General features: G+C 32.7%; 1 protein-coding gene across 4 annotated transcripts in view; it reads right to left on the bottom strand.

Annotated features, from left to right (window-relative positions):
- Positions 1–16,971, bottom strand: part of LOC130641154 (DNA-dependent protein kinase catalytic subunit-like) — a 65,188-nt gene that overhangs the window by 29,949 nt on the left and 18,268 nt on the right. For 2 of the 4 annotated variants that reach the window (XM_057447833.1, XM_057447830.1), the window contains exons 13-38: positions 13,485–13,547; positions 13,327–13,419; positions 12,764–12,846; positions 11,952–12,036; positions 11,494–11,662; positions 10,845–10,903; positions 10,597–10,701; positions 10,115–10,255; positions 9,494–9,597; positions 8,473–8,556; positions 8,236–8,311; positions 7,774–7,842; positions 7,430–7,549; positions 7,086–7,245; positions 6,100–6,206; positions 5,462–5,657; positions 5,171–5,301; positions 4,678–4,746; positions 3,861–3,968; positions 3,399–3,497; positions 2,356–2,483; positions 2,032–2,126; positions 1,523–1,625; positions 1,046–1,179; positions 835–910; positions 571–752 (exon numbers count right to left, since the gene is read on the bottom strand). In XM_057447833.1, the coding sequence (XP_057303816.1) occupies positions 571–752; positions 835–910; positions 1,046–1,179; positions 1,523–1,625; positions 2,032–2,126; positions 2,356–2,483; positions 3,399–3,497; positions 3,861–3,968; positions 4,678–4,746; positions 5,171–5,301; positions 5,462–5,657; positions 6,100–6,206; positions 7,086–7,245; positions 7,430–7,549; positions 7,774–7,842; positions 8,236–8,311; positions 8,473–8,556; positions 9,494–9,597; positions 10,115–10,255; positions 10,597–10,701; positions 10,845–10,903; positions 11,494–11,662; positions 11,952–12,036; positions 12,764–12,846; positions 13,327–13,419; positions 13,485–13,547 (2,839 nt within the window). The remainder of the gene's footprint in view (positions 1–570; positions 753–834; positions 911–1,045; positions 1,180–1,522; positions 1,626–2,031; positions 2,127–2,355; positions 2,484–3,398; positions 3,498–3,860; positions 3,969–4,677; positions 4,747–5,170; positions 5,302–5,461; positions 5,658–6,099; positions 6,207–7,085; positions 7,246–7,429; positions 7,550–7,773; positions 7,843–8,235; positions 8,312–8,472; positions 8,557–9,493; positions 9,598–10,114; positions 10,256–10,596; positions 10,702–10,844; positions 10,904–11,493; positions 11,663–11,951; positions 12,037–12,763; positions 12,847–13,326; positions 13,420–13,484; positions 13,548–16,971) is intronic. The other 2 variants (XM_057447831.1, XM_057447832.1) reach the window with 2 other exon arrangements.

Genomic DNA, 16,971 nt, shown 5'->3' with positions numbered 1-16,971 from the left:
GGTAAGACTTTAGACTTTAGTCGCAAAAATAAACCATATAGCAATATCAGCAATTTTTGCAAGAAATATACAATATTTCATTTACACAATAATACCACCTCAATAAAAAGCATTTAAATGGAGCCATGGAAATATTGATCAGTATTTTGTCATATTAGGCATGCTATGACCCTTATGTTCAAAATATTGAATTTGTAGTTTGAAACAATTTTCACATAGTGCCTGGTCATCAATTCTTTTTTTTTGGTATGCTACACTGACCAATTTAAAAGCTATGATAATAAGACTAGATACATTCACGAAAAATTTGTGCATGTCAAAAATGAAACAAAATGAAGATGCCTTCATATAGCCAAAATAAATCGCAATTATCTGACAACATTGCATTAGATTTTTTTTTAGGGATGTTTATCATGGTTCACCACTGTAGGCATTGAGAATTGTTCATTCTGATCAAACATCTGAATTCTATTAAATTTTTTAAATATGGACAACATCACATAAACATAGAAGCAGGCAATAAACTATGCCCCACAACATTATTCTCACCAACTAAGAAAAAAAACTTACTGACGAAAAGTTGTTGGCATGTTAGCATTTTAGTTCCCAATACCCAACAATAACAGTCCAATGCTCCCAGAAAGTTTTCCAACCAATCAATAGCTAGGTTAAGTGAGAACTTTCCTTTTACTCGATCCTCCAATGTTGGATGATATCGTACACCTTGGCTAGTGTAGCTTCCTTTTTCAAATCTAAAAATTTAAACATTAGAGATTCACAAAAGTCACAATGTAACAAAACAACAACTTACACACACAAAATAAATCTTCTTACTTATCAGTAAAGTATTTTGAACCATCTTTTTCTTCATCCAAGGTCCTTTTTACCCAGTCTAATGGAGATTTTGCACCTACAATAAAAAATGTACAGTCCCTATCACATCAATTTTTATGCATGATACCAACATCAGATATAAAATGTAGAAAAATTCCCCATGGTATATTTTTGCTTTAAACTAATCTTTGTGAATATAAACGAACAGTACCTTTTTGCAACGGTAAAAATGCATACACCAATTTCATGCACTGATGACGACAGGCAGCATGAGGAGACCCACATTGATGTAGTAGCCAAACTGTTACGTGAGCCAGGCTGAATTCTTTAAAATGCTTAAACTCACTGAAAGTAATTATGTATTGTAAATGAAAAAAATTTAGGTAAACAAAATTAAATGCTGACAAGAGTTAACGAGAATCCAAAAGGAATGTTTGTTTTAGTAGCATTTTGATTGTGAGTGTTGCTTTAATATGTAACTTAGTATAACAAATACATATGGTAACACTTTGAAATTCATATAAAACTACTAATTGTCAGAATACAAACTGCTAAGAACTTTCACCTGTCGCTCATTTTCTAAGACAAAAACTTTGTCTTTAAAGTTATAGTTTCACACGAACTTTGGTGCATGGTTTTAAAACTAATTTTCGGGTAATGAAAATGTAAAATCTAATAGAACACTTACACTGGTCTGTTTCGATTTTCTTTTGGCTTTAATAACATTTTGTATTTTTTCTTGATTATTTTTTCTAAGTGCTCCATAACAATCTCACATTGTTCAGTTGTTCCTGAAAAAAATATACGTAATGGTAAAAAATACAAAGTAAAGTACAAACAAAACAAACACTCAGGGCACAACAGTATATGAATGTCTAACATGACTTGCTAAAAACCTTCAATCTGTCCAATCTTCTTTGATAACTTAAAGCTCTAAACAACGCCTGCATAGAACCAGTCAGAAACTTTTTTCTATTGCAACAATTGATTCATGTAACAATCTAATATTTGATGCATACTATTTGTTTTATATGCGATTATAACTGTTTGCGAAGACCTGGGCTATTCAAACCAACTGGCATGTATCTAGTGATACTGATTTGTGTTGATTTATGATGATCTATTCAGATTGTGTTCAAATTAATGTATGCATTCTGAATCTAAAGGTTTTCTTCAGAGAGACAAACAAATACATACCAAGAGACTTTTCATCACTGCGTGACATTGATAAGCTATTCATGTAGTTGACTAATATTTCCAATGTAAAGATATCAACAAGAGATTCTTCTTCTCTAAGAAACGAGAAAGTTCTCATCTTAAATTGATTTGTAAATTTTAAAAATTTTCATTCTTAATAACAGTTTGTCAAATGCAATGATGAGTGTTATGTACTTTTTGGAATATTTAGACACAACATATAAATGGTGTAATGCAAACAAACAAAAAAAGAAAAAGTTGCAATGAGATTCCCCCAGACTGTCACAAATACAGAAAAAAGAAATAGAAACACTTATAGCAAACCTGAAAACTGCATATATGTTATTAAATACAATTGCAGCACCAAGTCTTTTAAATACATTCGGATGTAATGCTAAGCTGTACAATCTTTTAAAAAGACTTTTTGGATTTGCAGGATTCTTTTCCAGTTGCTTTATGGTAAAAAAAAAACTCAAGCTACATGAAAAAATTCACTTTGCAGATATTATACAATAAGTCAAAAGACCCATGCAAAAATCTACTTAGGCAGAAAAACAGTGAAAAAGGTAGATGTTTTAAATAAATTCATGACATCTGCACGGCCCACAAAAATATTTATACAGAAATTTGTGAAGGCTTTAATGTTTCATAATGACATCAACAAATCGATTCCGAAATGAGAGGGTTTGTCTAGCTTTCAGGAATTTGAGCAATTTTAGTCTCTAGGTGGTCCCTAATTACTCACAGTTATATTATATCTGCAATGTTATAGGTTCACTAATTTTATAACTATTGACCTTAATTCTTATGGTGAACTAATATTTAAACAGGCCATTAGCAACTAAGACTTTTTTTAGTAAAGAAAACATTTCCTTTGCAAAGCCAGCTTTTACCCTGGTTGAGTTTTCTTAGTCAAAAACACAGTCAGCATACTATCAAATTTTTTTATATCTAACACAAATGTGTGAAAACATGTTTACAGTCATTCTACCATGGCAATACCACGTTATTGTGTGCAAAAATAACAAAATCAACAAGGTTTTGAGGTAGTTGATTTGGTTGATTTTATGATTTAGCATGCCTAATTAACAATTGACTTGCTAGTAACAAAAATATTGACTTTTTGTTACATGCTAATCAATTGTGGAGTACTTAAGATAACACAGAACAACATGGCCCATGTACTACCACTCATTTCATCATATTATTTGTTTTAGAAGTAGAGTGAAGTAGAAAAAGAAGGTCAATAGTTGACCTTCTTGCTTAATTTAATTCAACTTGTAAGGGAAATTAAAAACTGTCCTTTCCACATGATTAATTGTTTGACTTGGGTGTGAAAAAACAACAACATTTAAATATTTTCTTACCTTAGCAGTTGACTTTTTTATGGACCAATGTAGAAACTCCTTAACACATTTTGCACTGAAGTCTCTTAACGAACTGTCTGTTGAACTTGTAACACCATCCTGCAAAATATAGTTATAGGTACCATAACCATGTAAAACATTTGGTAAGACAAACATGTGTGAAAACATGATATATAGCTATGTCGATTGGAGATTTGAAATATTTTCTATATTCTAATCACAGATATGTTTGCTGACTAATCACATTATCTTATAAGTATTTTTACCTTTCAGAGTTTTGGTGAATATTGTTTTGTTCAACATCCTACTTTTTTTAAACCTTTTTTTCTTTTCGGAAATTCTCTCCCATTTTTTGTTAAGTTTTTGCTAAGTTCTTTTTTTTTGCTTGTTTATTTAATTCGTCAGACAATTTATTTACTAGCATTAAATAAATTATATAAAAACATGAATGTTAATACAGACCAATATGACGTCCAATAAAGCCATTGTTTCCTCACTTTCTGCCTTATTAGCACCAGTCAACCAATGAATGATTTGAAACAACAATGGACTAAAAAGTTGCTCTGCAACCTGCAAAGAATGCACTTTCTAATTATAATATTGAGTCACAAAATAATTAGGTGAAAATGAAATAATCAGTGTCATTATACTGAATTTTGCACATGCTCCTTTTGAAAACCAAATGTCTGAGTACAACAAAATTTTGCTGAACATTCAAATCTTGCTTTATTTGTGGAATTTGTACTTGTTTTAAATTCCTATATTCTGATTAAAACTGTTAGCTACATATAGATATATGTAAACAATATGTCACAGTAATTTTATGTTACAGCATTTTATACTAAGAAAGAGAAAAGAAAAAAAGAACAGAGAAGTCTCCTTTGATGTTAAATTAAAAAAATGCATCACTGTTGTTGACCACATATGTAAATAACAAATCTTATATGTTATAACTTTAAACCTGTCACAAAATGTTTTAATACTTTATTCTCCCGGTCTCACACGAAACACAATTTCCTCAAAATTCAAAGCCCTGGGTGTATGTACAGACCTTGGAAATATTGTCTGTTATGTTTATGCTTCAATTTGTTAACAATAACAAAAGCAAGATTAAGTAAAACTAAAATGTCTCACACATAATGGAGTGTTGAAAAATAAGTACAAGATTTTTAAATAAGTGAACAAGTTTGAAGTAAAAATATCCTTAAAAACTTAATTATGTGCACAAGCTATTAAACAAGAGCAGTGTTAACTTAAGGTACACGGTACCATCACATACCTGCTCTGCACTACATGACAACTTCAACAAAGCAGGAAAAACTTTTCTATATAGGCCCTCCATGCTTGTCTACAAAGTATAAAACATCATACTATTGGAAACAGTATGCTAATATGCTGTAATATACAGTATGCTTTTTTCTAAGGTTTACAGTAGTACTCAATAACAACGAATAAAATAGAAAATATACATTATGGTAAACAAATATGAGCCTGTTTTTAATAGACCAGACAATTTAGTAGAGTAGACACCTATACACATGGTTAGGTAGAACATAGAACTTTTTAAAGCTCAAATTTTTGAATAATTTCTCTCTTTCGGCTGATAATTTCCAATTAAAGCAGAATATTTGTTCACGAGACAGGAAATAAACAAATAAACACATAAATTTAAAGCATTTCAGCTTTAAATTGAAGAATGTAACATCTTGAACAACAAAATCAAAAAAATGCAGTGCAAAATAATGTTAAGCATTCTATACAAAAGCAATTACTTTATTATTTTGTTGGATGCTTTTCCCAAGCATGAACAAGACGAGTGCATGCAAAAGTTCACAAGCTACAACCCTGACTTGACGATTGCTTGATGAAAGAGAAAGTTCCACAACACGCGGTAAGTAGGAGTCTAGAAAAAAAGTAAGTCCAGTGGAAATAAAAATAATAATAATAATAATATAATTAATAGGAACAGGCCAGCAAGAAATCTACACATGACAAACTGGATAATTAAATAGAGCCATTGTATGCCAGAGTATGATCATCTTTAATTTGATGTAAACACATACCTAAGAAAATTGTTGGCTTCATATCTTGGAAAGGAAGTGCAAAGGAGAGATGCTCTTCATTGTCCCATGCAATTGCTTTTGACAAATCAATGGGCTTGTTATTCTGAAGAATAGCTACATTGCCGCTACCACCGAGTGTTCCAAGAAAATTGACAATTCTTAACCTCAGTTTCATAAGTGGTGACTCAACAGTTTGCTGAAATAAATTATATAATAATATATAGCAAAACAAATCAATTTGGTTACCCCTTTCGTATTTTCTATAACCTGACAAAAACACAGTATAAGACATGTAATTCAGAATTATTCAATTTTAAAAAAGGCTTTATTTTTCTAATTGCAAACTCGTTATGGCAGCTAAATAAAAAGTTTTGTTTTGGATTGTGATAGATGCATAAATTTATACAAGTAAAATTAATCTCAATTGATGAATTATAGCTGAGAAAAGACTTCACTATCAGCAGCATGTTGTTATAGACTTGTTTTATTAACACAAGAACACAACTTTACAGCAAACAACTGATCTGAGCAAGCTTAAACGATATTTCAACACAACATCATCAAACAATTATTCTCTGCCATCAATTGAGTCTAGGCAATTCTACCTTTTAAAGTTAAAATAAATAAATTTATCTTACCTTGCTTGCATTGATTAATGCTTTCAGATAACGGATGGGTACTCTTTTGATTTTGCGTTCTGAATGAGTTAGACTCACCCTCTCGGTGATATAATCTTCTTTTTCACCTAGAATCATTAGATTAACTATATGATTTAAAAGTAAGACATAAATTTCAAATGTAAGATATTGTTATGTAGTATGCAAAATACTTTCACTAGTAAAAACTGCTGACTTGGCGTTAAATTTTATTTGCCCTGGGTACCAATCAGTAGGTCCTGCTGTCATGGCTTTGAGGTTCCCATGAATTTTTTCCTGGGTTATCAACTAGTGTTGAAAGGTTTACAAGTTTTTAACACCAGTTCACATTATTTTAATCTTTATAGCTAAAGGGTAATTAATTAAAAAATTTTCAATAAGTTTCTAGAATAATAAAAAAGCACTTTCAATCCTTAAAACTTTAAAAATTGTCCAGGAAATGAAAGACTGCTAACCCTCTATCCTTTAACCCCCTAACCCCTGATAGTACTACAACAGTGCCAAATCCAGATGTACTTTAGCTTTTTCAAACTCTTTCTATATAATTCAATGCAGAAGGAAAGTGATCTAGGCAAAGAAAACTTCTAATTTAATATACTTTTAACAAACATAACATTTGCTTTATAAAAAACATCTAATCCTATGTATCTGTGGTTGTTTTAAATGCCTCCACTTCCATTATTATTACAAGTGCGATACATAATCAGAAGCTAATTAATTAATATTTCCTATTTTACTAAATTTAGTTGCAAGAATATTGCAGAATCAGTGCGCTGCTAATAATAAATACTGACAGTTTGATCCCTCATCGTTTAAATAATGTTAATTAGTCTTAAAGATTTCTTTTTTATACAAATTTCTAAGAGTGATACTGCCGCTAAGTTAATATTAGATTACGGAAAAATCCTCCGCGAAAAACTATATACACATTGTTCTTTTTAGGAAACATGCATTTCTTAATTACAAACCTGAGTCTTGTGAAGACTGTAGATAATCATCAAGGCAAGGTAGTACTTTGGATAACACATTTTTCACATCTGACTTGTCCAAACAGAGGTTCCATTTTTCTAATGTGCATAAACCAAGTTCAGCTAGTTCAAAATGGGATAGCCCAAGTTGGAAAGTAGTCTAAATTAGTTAACACGACATAAAAATTGTAGAAACAGCAGTAAAAATTGGAGAAGAGGAGAGAAAATTTAGTTGCATTGTTGATGCCAGAAGAATAAAAACATGACAATACTAGGAAGAAATTTTAGCTTATTAACAATACTGCAACTATGTTAAACATTATAAACTGGAATCTTTGTCTTACTTTAAAAGCTGGTGTAATCTTCTCTAACGAATCTTTTACAATTTCGGTAGGTAGTGAGAGTATGAACTGCAGACAAGAGATCAGTAAATCCTCCTTGTACTGTTTAATTCGGGATAGCACCTGAGAAAAGAAGATACATCGTTTATAATTTAAGTTCACATAACCAATGATGATCTACCTTATTGTAGTAACTTGTTCGATACTAATAAACAATTTCAATTTGAAGTCAAACTTCTATGTGTCTAGTTACCCCTGCACACATTCCTCTGACTAGATAAATCACCCCAAATTTTCATGTAATTTTAATGTTATCCATAAGCAACTATATCAATAGTTTCACTCACCTCTTTCATATAACTCTGCAATAATATGAACACTCTTGACTTCTCATTGTTAAGTTCTTTTGAGATATTCTGTGTAAAAAAAGATGCTCTTTCAGTTGGTTAACAACAGAACACCTCGAAAACTATATTATAAAGTTTTCCTTCAAGTGGTCAATATTTAACAATCATATATTATTATTAGTAGTAGTAGTATTTTCCTTTTATTAGTGTGTGTTAATTTTGCCTTCAAATATATTTTTTTGTGATTATAAATTTTATATACACAAATAAGATTTAAGATACAAAATATACTCTCCTGCAACTTTAAACAAAATATAAAATAACAAAAAGAGTGAAAAAACCGAAGGTGCATTGAAATAATAAAATTCTTGATCAAAAGTTTGCCAAAAAATTGGATTCTTAAGGATTTTAACACAAAGCAGCAACTCAATTTTCAATAAACAGACTCCTCATAACTTATACCTTAAAATACGAGTTTTCTTCTATAACAATACATGCTGCTTGTAATAACTTGTAAAACCCACTAATAACTGGAAACCTAATAACATAAAACACAGTTACTAATATTTTGGCTAACATAAACAGGACCTTCAAAACAGTTTCATTGGAATTGGTAATAGAAGTCTTGTTTAAAGATTACTTTAATAAAAGTGATGTGTGGGGGCTAAATACGTCCATATTAATGGAAAACTTAGTTACCTTGTTGACAATGTGATGATATCCTCAACAAAAATATACAACCATCTCAAGAATGAAGCATTTCCATGTTCTGTTAAAATATACCTAAAAAAGAAAACTCAGTTTGTCTCTGCAATCACTTTAATGAATCTTACACAACAAATAAAAAAATGCTGATGAACTTATGTTGTAAAGCATAGAAAACATTAAAAAGTTATTTTGTTCTTGAGAAATACCTATTTTGAGATTTAACTACACTCTTAAGAAATATATCAATTAAGGTAAATTGATTTAATTAATCTTGATACAAGCATAGTGAATGTGTTCATATTCCTTTAAAGTCCCGAAAATTTTCTTTCAAGTCACTGAAAAATGTTTTAAAAAATTTGTTAACTCCCTAGACGTTACGGCAGGACGTCAATGTATTTATACTGTTGCCAACACATTTTTTTCAAATAGCAAAGCCAAAGCATTGCATTTTTATGTTTAAGGCCTTATATCTTGAAAACAGCTGGGAATAACAGACATCGCCTTCCACATTGGTAACTAGGGGCCACCAAGGACCGAATTGTGTAAGTTCCCCAAAGCTGGGTCATACCACTTGTTTCGGTACTGACAGGTTGATGACATCATCGAAATAACCTTAAACATTTTCTTGATCTGCATTTTAAGCTTTACATAATAGAGCCAACGACTAACCAATTTATTGCACATCTCCTTAACTGTTGGTTGAAAGTACAAGATCTTACACATTATTATGATCAGCCTCTGAAGCTCTACACATTTGAAGCAACAGTCAAATAAATTTCTCGGTTTATTGCTTACGTTGTAAAATTCAAATCAGGCTAAGTGGATTTTTCCACATGCCTTATCGACTAGTGATAGATTATTGTTAGGGTTGCTCATGTCCGGCTTTGTAATTTTTGTGTGGCTACACTATAACTTGAAAGTGCAATAATGAAGAAGATAGAATGTAAAGACGTTAGAAAACTTATGAGAGCACTGTACTAATGATTTTATTCTAAAAAACACAAACACATACTTGAAGAAATCCACTGCATTAACAAGCACCAAGAAATCTCCAGGCATTTTAGGAACCAAATTCTCAGTAGGATCCGAGGAAATCTCTTCCAATGGATCACTCAACTAAATAAAAAACGCACAAAATAAAAAGGGTGTGTGATTTTAAAAGTTTTATTGTAAGAATAAAATCTCTACTTGCTCAAAGATTACAGTTAATCAACATTTGTGAACTAACTTCATATTTCTATTTCAATTCTTGTGATAACCATTTTTAGTAATTTTGACAAATTTAGGGTTGATGCTATTACAGAGACATTGGTTAAAGTAAGCGTGTTAGCCAATGGAAGAAAGGACTTTTACGGTATCAAAAAAAGCAAGCACATTTAGATACTTTCGGGGTATAAAAAGGCTTATCATCTGCAAATTTATCAATAAAACGTATGCTGCATTCACATTTCTTTTCTTGTCCTTAAATAACACTAGTTTTTTATAAATGATCACATTATTCTTAAAATAGACTTTAATTTGGAATACAGTGTTTCAGCATGTCCTTATACTTGATAGAGAGATAAATATGCTGGCAATGAAAACAGACCCAAGCCACAATAGCACTATAAACAAAAACCTCATACAACCATACTTTTGTTTCTTGTTCCGTCATACTTTTCTTGTCAGCGCTAAGATTCAATTTTTTCAACACAGATAACACAGCTTCAACAATATTATCATAAACCAGTTCTTTTAGTGACTGTGCCGTTTTGGGATCATCAAATATACTTGCCTAAGTAAAATCAGTGATCTGGAAATAGTATTTACATAATATCATTTACGTTGCTCAATAAAAAGCTCTTTAGCCAAGTTACGTACAAAAATACAAGTCAGTATTACGCTACTTCTTAGTGTGTTTGAACATTAAAACTTAAAAGGTCTGGCGATCATGATCAAAAACACCAAATACTATTGTATTTTTTCTCGAAGGAAATTTAGTGTGTGTTTTTGTGCCTTATTTAGTCAAATAAGTCGTTAGACAGTGGAAAAATCCATGGAAACTTGTCTTTCATTACTTTCAGTTACCACCTTTGGCTTACATACATTTTTTTAATTCATCACATGTTTTTTTACCTTGTAACTACGATCTTTGAGTAGCGTTGCCCATATTGAAAGAAAGTTTTTATATGATATTTTGATTTCATTTTGCTTGATTTCCTCAGCTTCATTCAACACAGTCTAAAGTAAATAAGCATTACACATTGAAGGGATTTTTACGGCAGCTTTGAATGTTATGTTACATCAATAATTCATAACATCTGTCAATTTTCGCTAACAATGTTATGAAAATATTATCGTTGTACAAATGGTAATATCTTTACCTCTTCATCATTACTTGTTGGATATGGATATGAACAAGTTCTAATCACACATTGATAAACTAAAGAAAACATATAAAGTACAACAAAATAATAAAACCAGATGTAAATCAACATATTTTTTTGGAAAATACACTTATGCAAGTATGCTCTATTTAGTAGACTGTTCTCAATTATTCTTGACTCATTGGGTTTTTGCCTTTCTATTAATTTTTTATATGAAGTATTTCGAAGCACACTCTTAATAATTTTAATGTTAAAAATATTTAATTTTATTTATTTAATTTTATTCCTTTTCTAAAACAACTTAATGAGCAGATATTTCTTTGGATAGTTATGATCAAAGTCTGTAATGAATTATATAAGACCCTTACACCTCCTTCGTTTTGTCATTTCCCCTGATGAGCTATGTACAGTTACGATATAAATACACTATCAAAAAACAGCTTTTTTCTAATGAACACAAAAACTAAAGAAAGAGAAAGAGCATCAAAAAGAGGCAAATAAAATGTATGTTATTTCATTTGTATTTATATTTGATAAAATAAAAAGGGATATGAAAAGTTTTTATTTTCATGCTTAGTAGAATTAATTTTGTGAAAAATGCTTAAAAAATTCATAACCAAAAAAGCACAATTTAAGCTATAGTTACCAATGTGGGACAAACATTTTTTCAATATGACTGGACTAGAAGACATGGCTTCAATGAACATTGTGAAACCCTTTCTGTATAATTCCTGTGAATTTTTGCCAAGTTTAGGATAATAGTCAAATAATGTGACTATAATTTTTTCCATTGGATAAAGATATGAAGAGGAGATCTAGAATAAAATAGATCAATTATAGGAACATTATTTTCTTAAAAAAGCATTGAAAAAAAGGAAGTTCTGTGACAGATTTATATACAAGCTTGGGAACATTCTAGGTGTTTGTTTACAATATTTAACAAATCTAAAAAAATTTATACCCTACACTAGACTGGTACTGCACAATATTGCACTGGTCTTGGTAATAAAACGGAGATAAAAAAAAATCCCATATAAAATTTTGGGTAGCTGTGTTGCATAAAAGCCGATTGCATGGCCTCCACATTACATTTTAAATATTTACCTCTTTTAAATACTTCGTCATGTTTGCCAATGCTTCAAGAAATGTTGGAAGCAAGTATAAATTTTCCTCGCAAATTGTTTCAATGCTAGATAAAAGGTTATGGGGGGATAAGAATTAAAAGGCAATATTAAACAGCAATCCTTATTTTCATAACTTTTAAAACATTTGAAAACTTTTTTTAAAGACAAAAAGTTTGTTTGTTGTTTGCTTGATTCTTTGTGGTGTAGTTAAAAGGTTATTTTTAACTTCTCCAATGCGATCTATGTTGTTTTTAAGTTCATGTAGATTGTTGTTAAGTTTGTTTATTGTTTGCTGTTGATGAATCATGGGCTGTTTTTTTAATATTGGATTTTTGAATATTGACATTCTGAACATTCTCAGGTATGCTTGTCAGCGTCTCTATATTGTGTGCAGCGATAGGGAGACGGAAAATTCCACGTGTATTAATTTCATGTTCTCTTTTTTTCTCGTTTACCAATTGATTTTCAGTTTGAGCATGATTCTTGTTTTGTGCAGCAACAACTTCTACCTTCCTTATGTTCTTTTTATAACTTATATTTTTTATATTTGCAGGAGACCCAGTTGTTTTGATATTTAGTTGATGTACAACTACATCTGGATGGATATTTTGCTGAGTAATGTGATTCGGTTTCACACCAGGATTTATGATTGGTCTTAACGTATTGTACAGTAGTATATTGGTTATAAAGATTTTAGATGCTTTAGACTAGTTATCCACACAAAGAGCCCTAAATTGATGCATACGAAATTGATACATACAAAATTGATGCATATGAAACGAAACCTTTTACCTTTGGTAACATTGTTCACTACGTCTCAGCATTTCCTCAAACATGCTTTTCATATCTTCTGATGAAAAAAATTCAGCACATGCCTACGGAAATATATTTATACACTACAGAACATCAGAAATACACAACATGAGTTGGAAGAAAAATTTACACCTGATCAATACCAAAAAACAGGTTTTCTTAATATGGTAAACAGGAATTTATAGGAGCTAGCAGGCTCATTTGAAAAGTACTTTTGCCATGTTATGCTATCTCTATTTTCGGTTTCTTTTTATTGTCTGTTTATATGGACAAGCAGACTGGTTTGGTAAGCAAGATCTTACTTTCACAACTACTATGTCAGTTCACTTTTTCTAACAAAAGCATCTCAGCCCACTTGCAGAAACAATATTTTATTTTGTATTAAAAGTTATGATATTTGTATTCTCAGTATTTTCATTTTTCAAAGATAGATTTATTGCATATAAACAGAATTTAAAAACCACCCCAGCAAATGAACCAGCCAGCCACCAATAAGCAACATCTTAAAATAATGCTCGCTTTAAAATGAAAAAATCATTCACCTTAGCAAACTTGCCATATCCTTTGATCGCCAATAATGCTTCCTTAGAAGATGAGGGTGAGTTGAGGATTTTGTGAAAATTCGTCATAAAGCCCTGAAAAATACTTTCGTTGCAATAAAATTACCCATTAAAAGATCGAAAAAAACTTTTAGTTCTACCTTTAAAATCCTGACATATTCTGGTTTGCCTTGCTTTCCATGTTCTGAAACACATAAAGAAATCTAAAAAAGGAATTATTGTTATCCAGCCTTGTCATATAAAGCATGTGGAAACCCAACCACGCCTCTGCATGCTCCTACCGCAAAGCATGATGAACTGTGTGCTGTCCAAAATTAGATGAGCTATGGCAAACATATTTTTCACACACTCAGTGGCACAAATAATTTCGAGACTTAATTATGTAGACTCGAGCAGGATTAATTCCATTACTTTGTGCATCACACGAAGCAGGGGACGTTTACAGATCAAGCTCCACGAGCAGTGAATCCCAAACACTATGCCACTATCAATAATAATTATTAGTATTATTATTGAAATTATTTACCCAGGACGACCTCTTCAGTTCCTATTGGTACTACTATCAACAAGGTTCTTTCGAAGGGGGTCCTAGTGCATTTAAAGCTGCCATTCAAGCTACGAAAGTCGTGCAAGCACAGCAATCACTCAACTAGACAACCGCCTATCAATCTTATTCTCATGCTGAGCACTAGGCAGAGGTAGATTCACACTTTTATAGTCTCTGGCATGACTTAGCCAGGGTTTAAACCCAAGACCTCCAGCAGTGAAAACAAACCCTCTACCACAAGGCCACCAGTTGGTAAATGGTAAATCATCATCAAGCATTAATAAGTAATAACAACCCAATTTTTGTTAGTCGTTATTAATACCACCTAGGGTGAAGGGTCTCCTTAAGAGACAAGAGAGGAGTTGAACGTCCTCCACCATACCTTAGTTTAAAGTGATGGTGTCACTTTAAAAAACACCCAGTCCGGTCTGTGAACGGTTGGCGCTAGGAAGGGCATCCAGCTGTAAAACAATGCCAAAACTCTTTATTAATGGCCGTAAGAATAGTTAATCAGACAAACTGCGTAAACGGGGCTGGAACTCTAAGGAGTGAAGGTGTCGCGCACGGTAGGACAGATGTCAGATGTGAGCATCGTCAGACCGTTACCCAGCTATCACATCACAAGGTAGATAACACTAGGTTGAGGATGGCTAGTGTAAATGTTGGTACTCTGAGAGGTAGAGCAGGTGAAGTAGTTGAAATGTTAGAACGTAGATCTGTTGATATGTGTTGTGTTCAGGAAGTTAGGTGGAGAGGAGCTTCAGTGAGATTTGTGGAAGGTAGGAGGGCAAGGTATAAGCTTTTTTGGATTGGTAATACTGATGGATATGGAGGAGTTGGCATATTCGTTGCAGAGAAGTGGGTAGAAAAAGTAATAGATGTTATGCGTGTTAATAGTCGTATTATAGTGATAAAGTTTTTGATAGGTAATAGGATTGTCACTTTTCTGTCAGTTTATGCTCCACAGTGTGGACTCAGTGATGAAGATAAAGATAAGTTTTATGATGAGTTAATAGCAGTCACATCAAAGTTTGGAGACACTGAACTTGTCATGGTGGGCGGCGACTTTAATGGTCATGTTGGGAAGTCATCTGAAGGTTATAGAGGTGTGCATGGAGGCTATGGATTTGGGAGCAGAAATAAGGAAGGGGAGAGATTGCTTGAGTTTGGAATGGCAACGGACATGGTGGTTTGCAACACATCATTCAGTAAGAGACAGGGTAGGCTGATAACATATGAGTCAGATGGTTGTAAGACACAGATAGATTACTTTTTGGTTAGAAAGTCAGACAAGAAAATGGTGAAGGACGTGAAAGTTATATCGGGGGAAGAGTGTGTTTCCCAGCATAGGTTGCTGGTTTGTGATATTATCTTGAAGAGTTTTAGAGAAGCCAAGGGAAAGTACAGGCCCCGTCGAAAAGTCTGGAAGCTGAAGGAAGAGATTGTAGCAAGACAATTTAGTGCAAAAGTTCAGCAGTTAGCCTACAATAGTCAATGTGATAGTGACAATGTTCAGCAGTTAGCCTACAATAGTCAATGTGATAGTGACAATGTTGAAAGTACTTGTACTACTTTGAAGAATTGTCTTCTAGAAGCTTCTGATGATACCTGTGGGTGGACAAAAGGACCAGCTAGACATAGACAGACCTGGTGGTGGAATAATGAGGTTGACCAGTGTATAAAGGAAAAGAGGAAACTTTGGAAAGAGTGGAAGTCAGGTGGTAGTAAAAATATTTACTTAGAAGCTAAGCGTCGGGCTCGTACAGCAGTGTATAAGGCAAAATCAGAAGCAGAGAGAAACAGATTTGCAGATGTGTTAAGAAGGGAAGACCAGCGCAATGAGGTATTCAAGATAGCAAAGCAAATGAAGAAGACTAATCAAGACATTGTAGGTGAGAAGTGTATACGTAATGATGAAGGTGTTTTGGCTAGCACAGAGGAGGAGAAAAGGGTAGCTTGGAAGAAACATTATCAGAGGTTGCTTAACACTAAGTTTGATTGGGACGAGGATAATTTGTCTGATGATGATGTCGTAGAAGGGCCAGCCATGCAGATCAAGACAGAATGGGTAGTGGAGGCTATTAGGAAAATGAAGATTGGCAAGGCTGCAGGAGTATCAGGTATTGTTGCAGAGATGGTAAAAGCATCTGGATATATTGGAGTTGAGCTTATTACAAGTCTTGCTAACCAGATTATAAAGGATGGTGCTATTCCGAGTGAGTGGCAGTCGAGTGTAATAGTGAATTGTTTCAAGGGCAAGGGTGATGCATTAGAAAGGGGTAACTATAGAGGTTTGAAGTTGGTTGATCAAGTAATGAAAGTTATTGAAAGAGTGATTGATAAGTTACTTAGAGAAAGAATTGATATAGATAAGATGCAATTTGGTTTTGTTCCAGGGCGTGGCACTACAGATGCAATATTTTTACTCAGACAGCTTCAGGAAAAGTATTTAGGAAAGAGAAAGAATCTCTATTTTGCCTTTGTAGATTTAGAGAAAGCTTTTGATAGAGTGCCACGTAAAGTTATTTGGTGGGCTATGAGAAAATTAGGTGTGGATGAGTGGCTAGTTACGATGGTTCAGTCTATGTACAGCAATGCTAGAAGTCGTGTCAGGATTAACGATTCACTTAGTGATGAATTTAGTGTAAATGTTGGTGTACATCAGGGTTCTGTACTTAGTCCTTTGTTGTTTATTCTAGTCTTAGAAGCGCTGTCGATGGAGTTCAGAACAGGTTGCCCATGGGAGTTATTGTATGCAGATGATTTGGTTCTCATAGCAGAGTCGATGGAAGAATTAGTTTAAAAGTTTGAGAAATGGAAGAAAGGACTAGAAGAGAAAAGGCTGAAGGTGAACACAGCAAAGTCTAAAGTCATGATAAGTAGCATTGCAGTCAAGTGTGACCTTGTAGTTGGAAAGTGGCCTTGTGGAGTTTGCAGGAAAGGGGTTGGTAGTAACTCAATTTTTTGTCAGACTTGCAAGCATTGGGTACATAAGAAGTGCAGTAGTATTAGTGGAAGGTTAAGAGCTGGCATACAGTTTGTATGCAAGCGTTGCAAAGGTGAGATTATAGAGAATGAAG

Source organism: Hydractinia symbiolongicarpus, chromosome 4 (genome assembly GCF_029227915.1).
Source record: "Hydractinia symbiolongicarpus strain clone_291-10 chromosome 4, HSymV2.1, whole genome shotgun sequence".
NCBI classification, from domain to species: domain Eukaryota; kingdom Metazoa; phylum Cnidaria; class Hydrozoa; order Anthoathecata; family Hydractiniidae; genus Hydractinia; species Hydractinia symbiolongicarpus.
The sequence above is the reverse complement of the archived record's forward strand: the minus strand, read 5'-3'. Positions and strand labels throughout refer to the sequence as shown.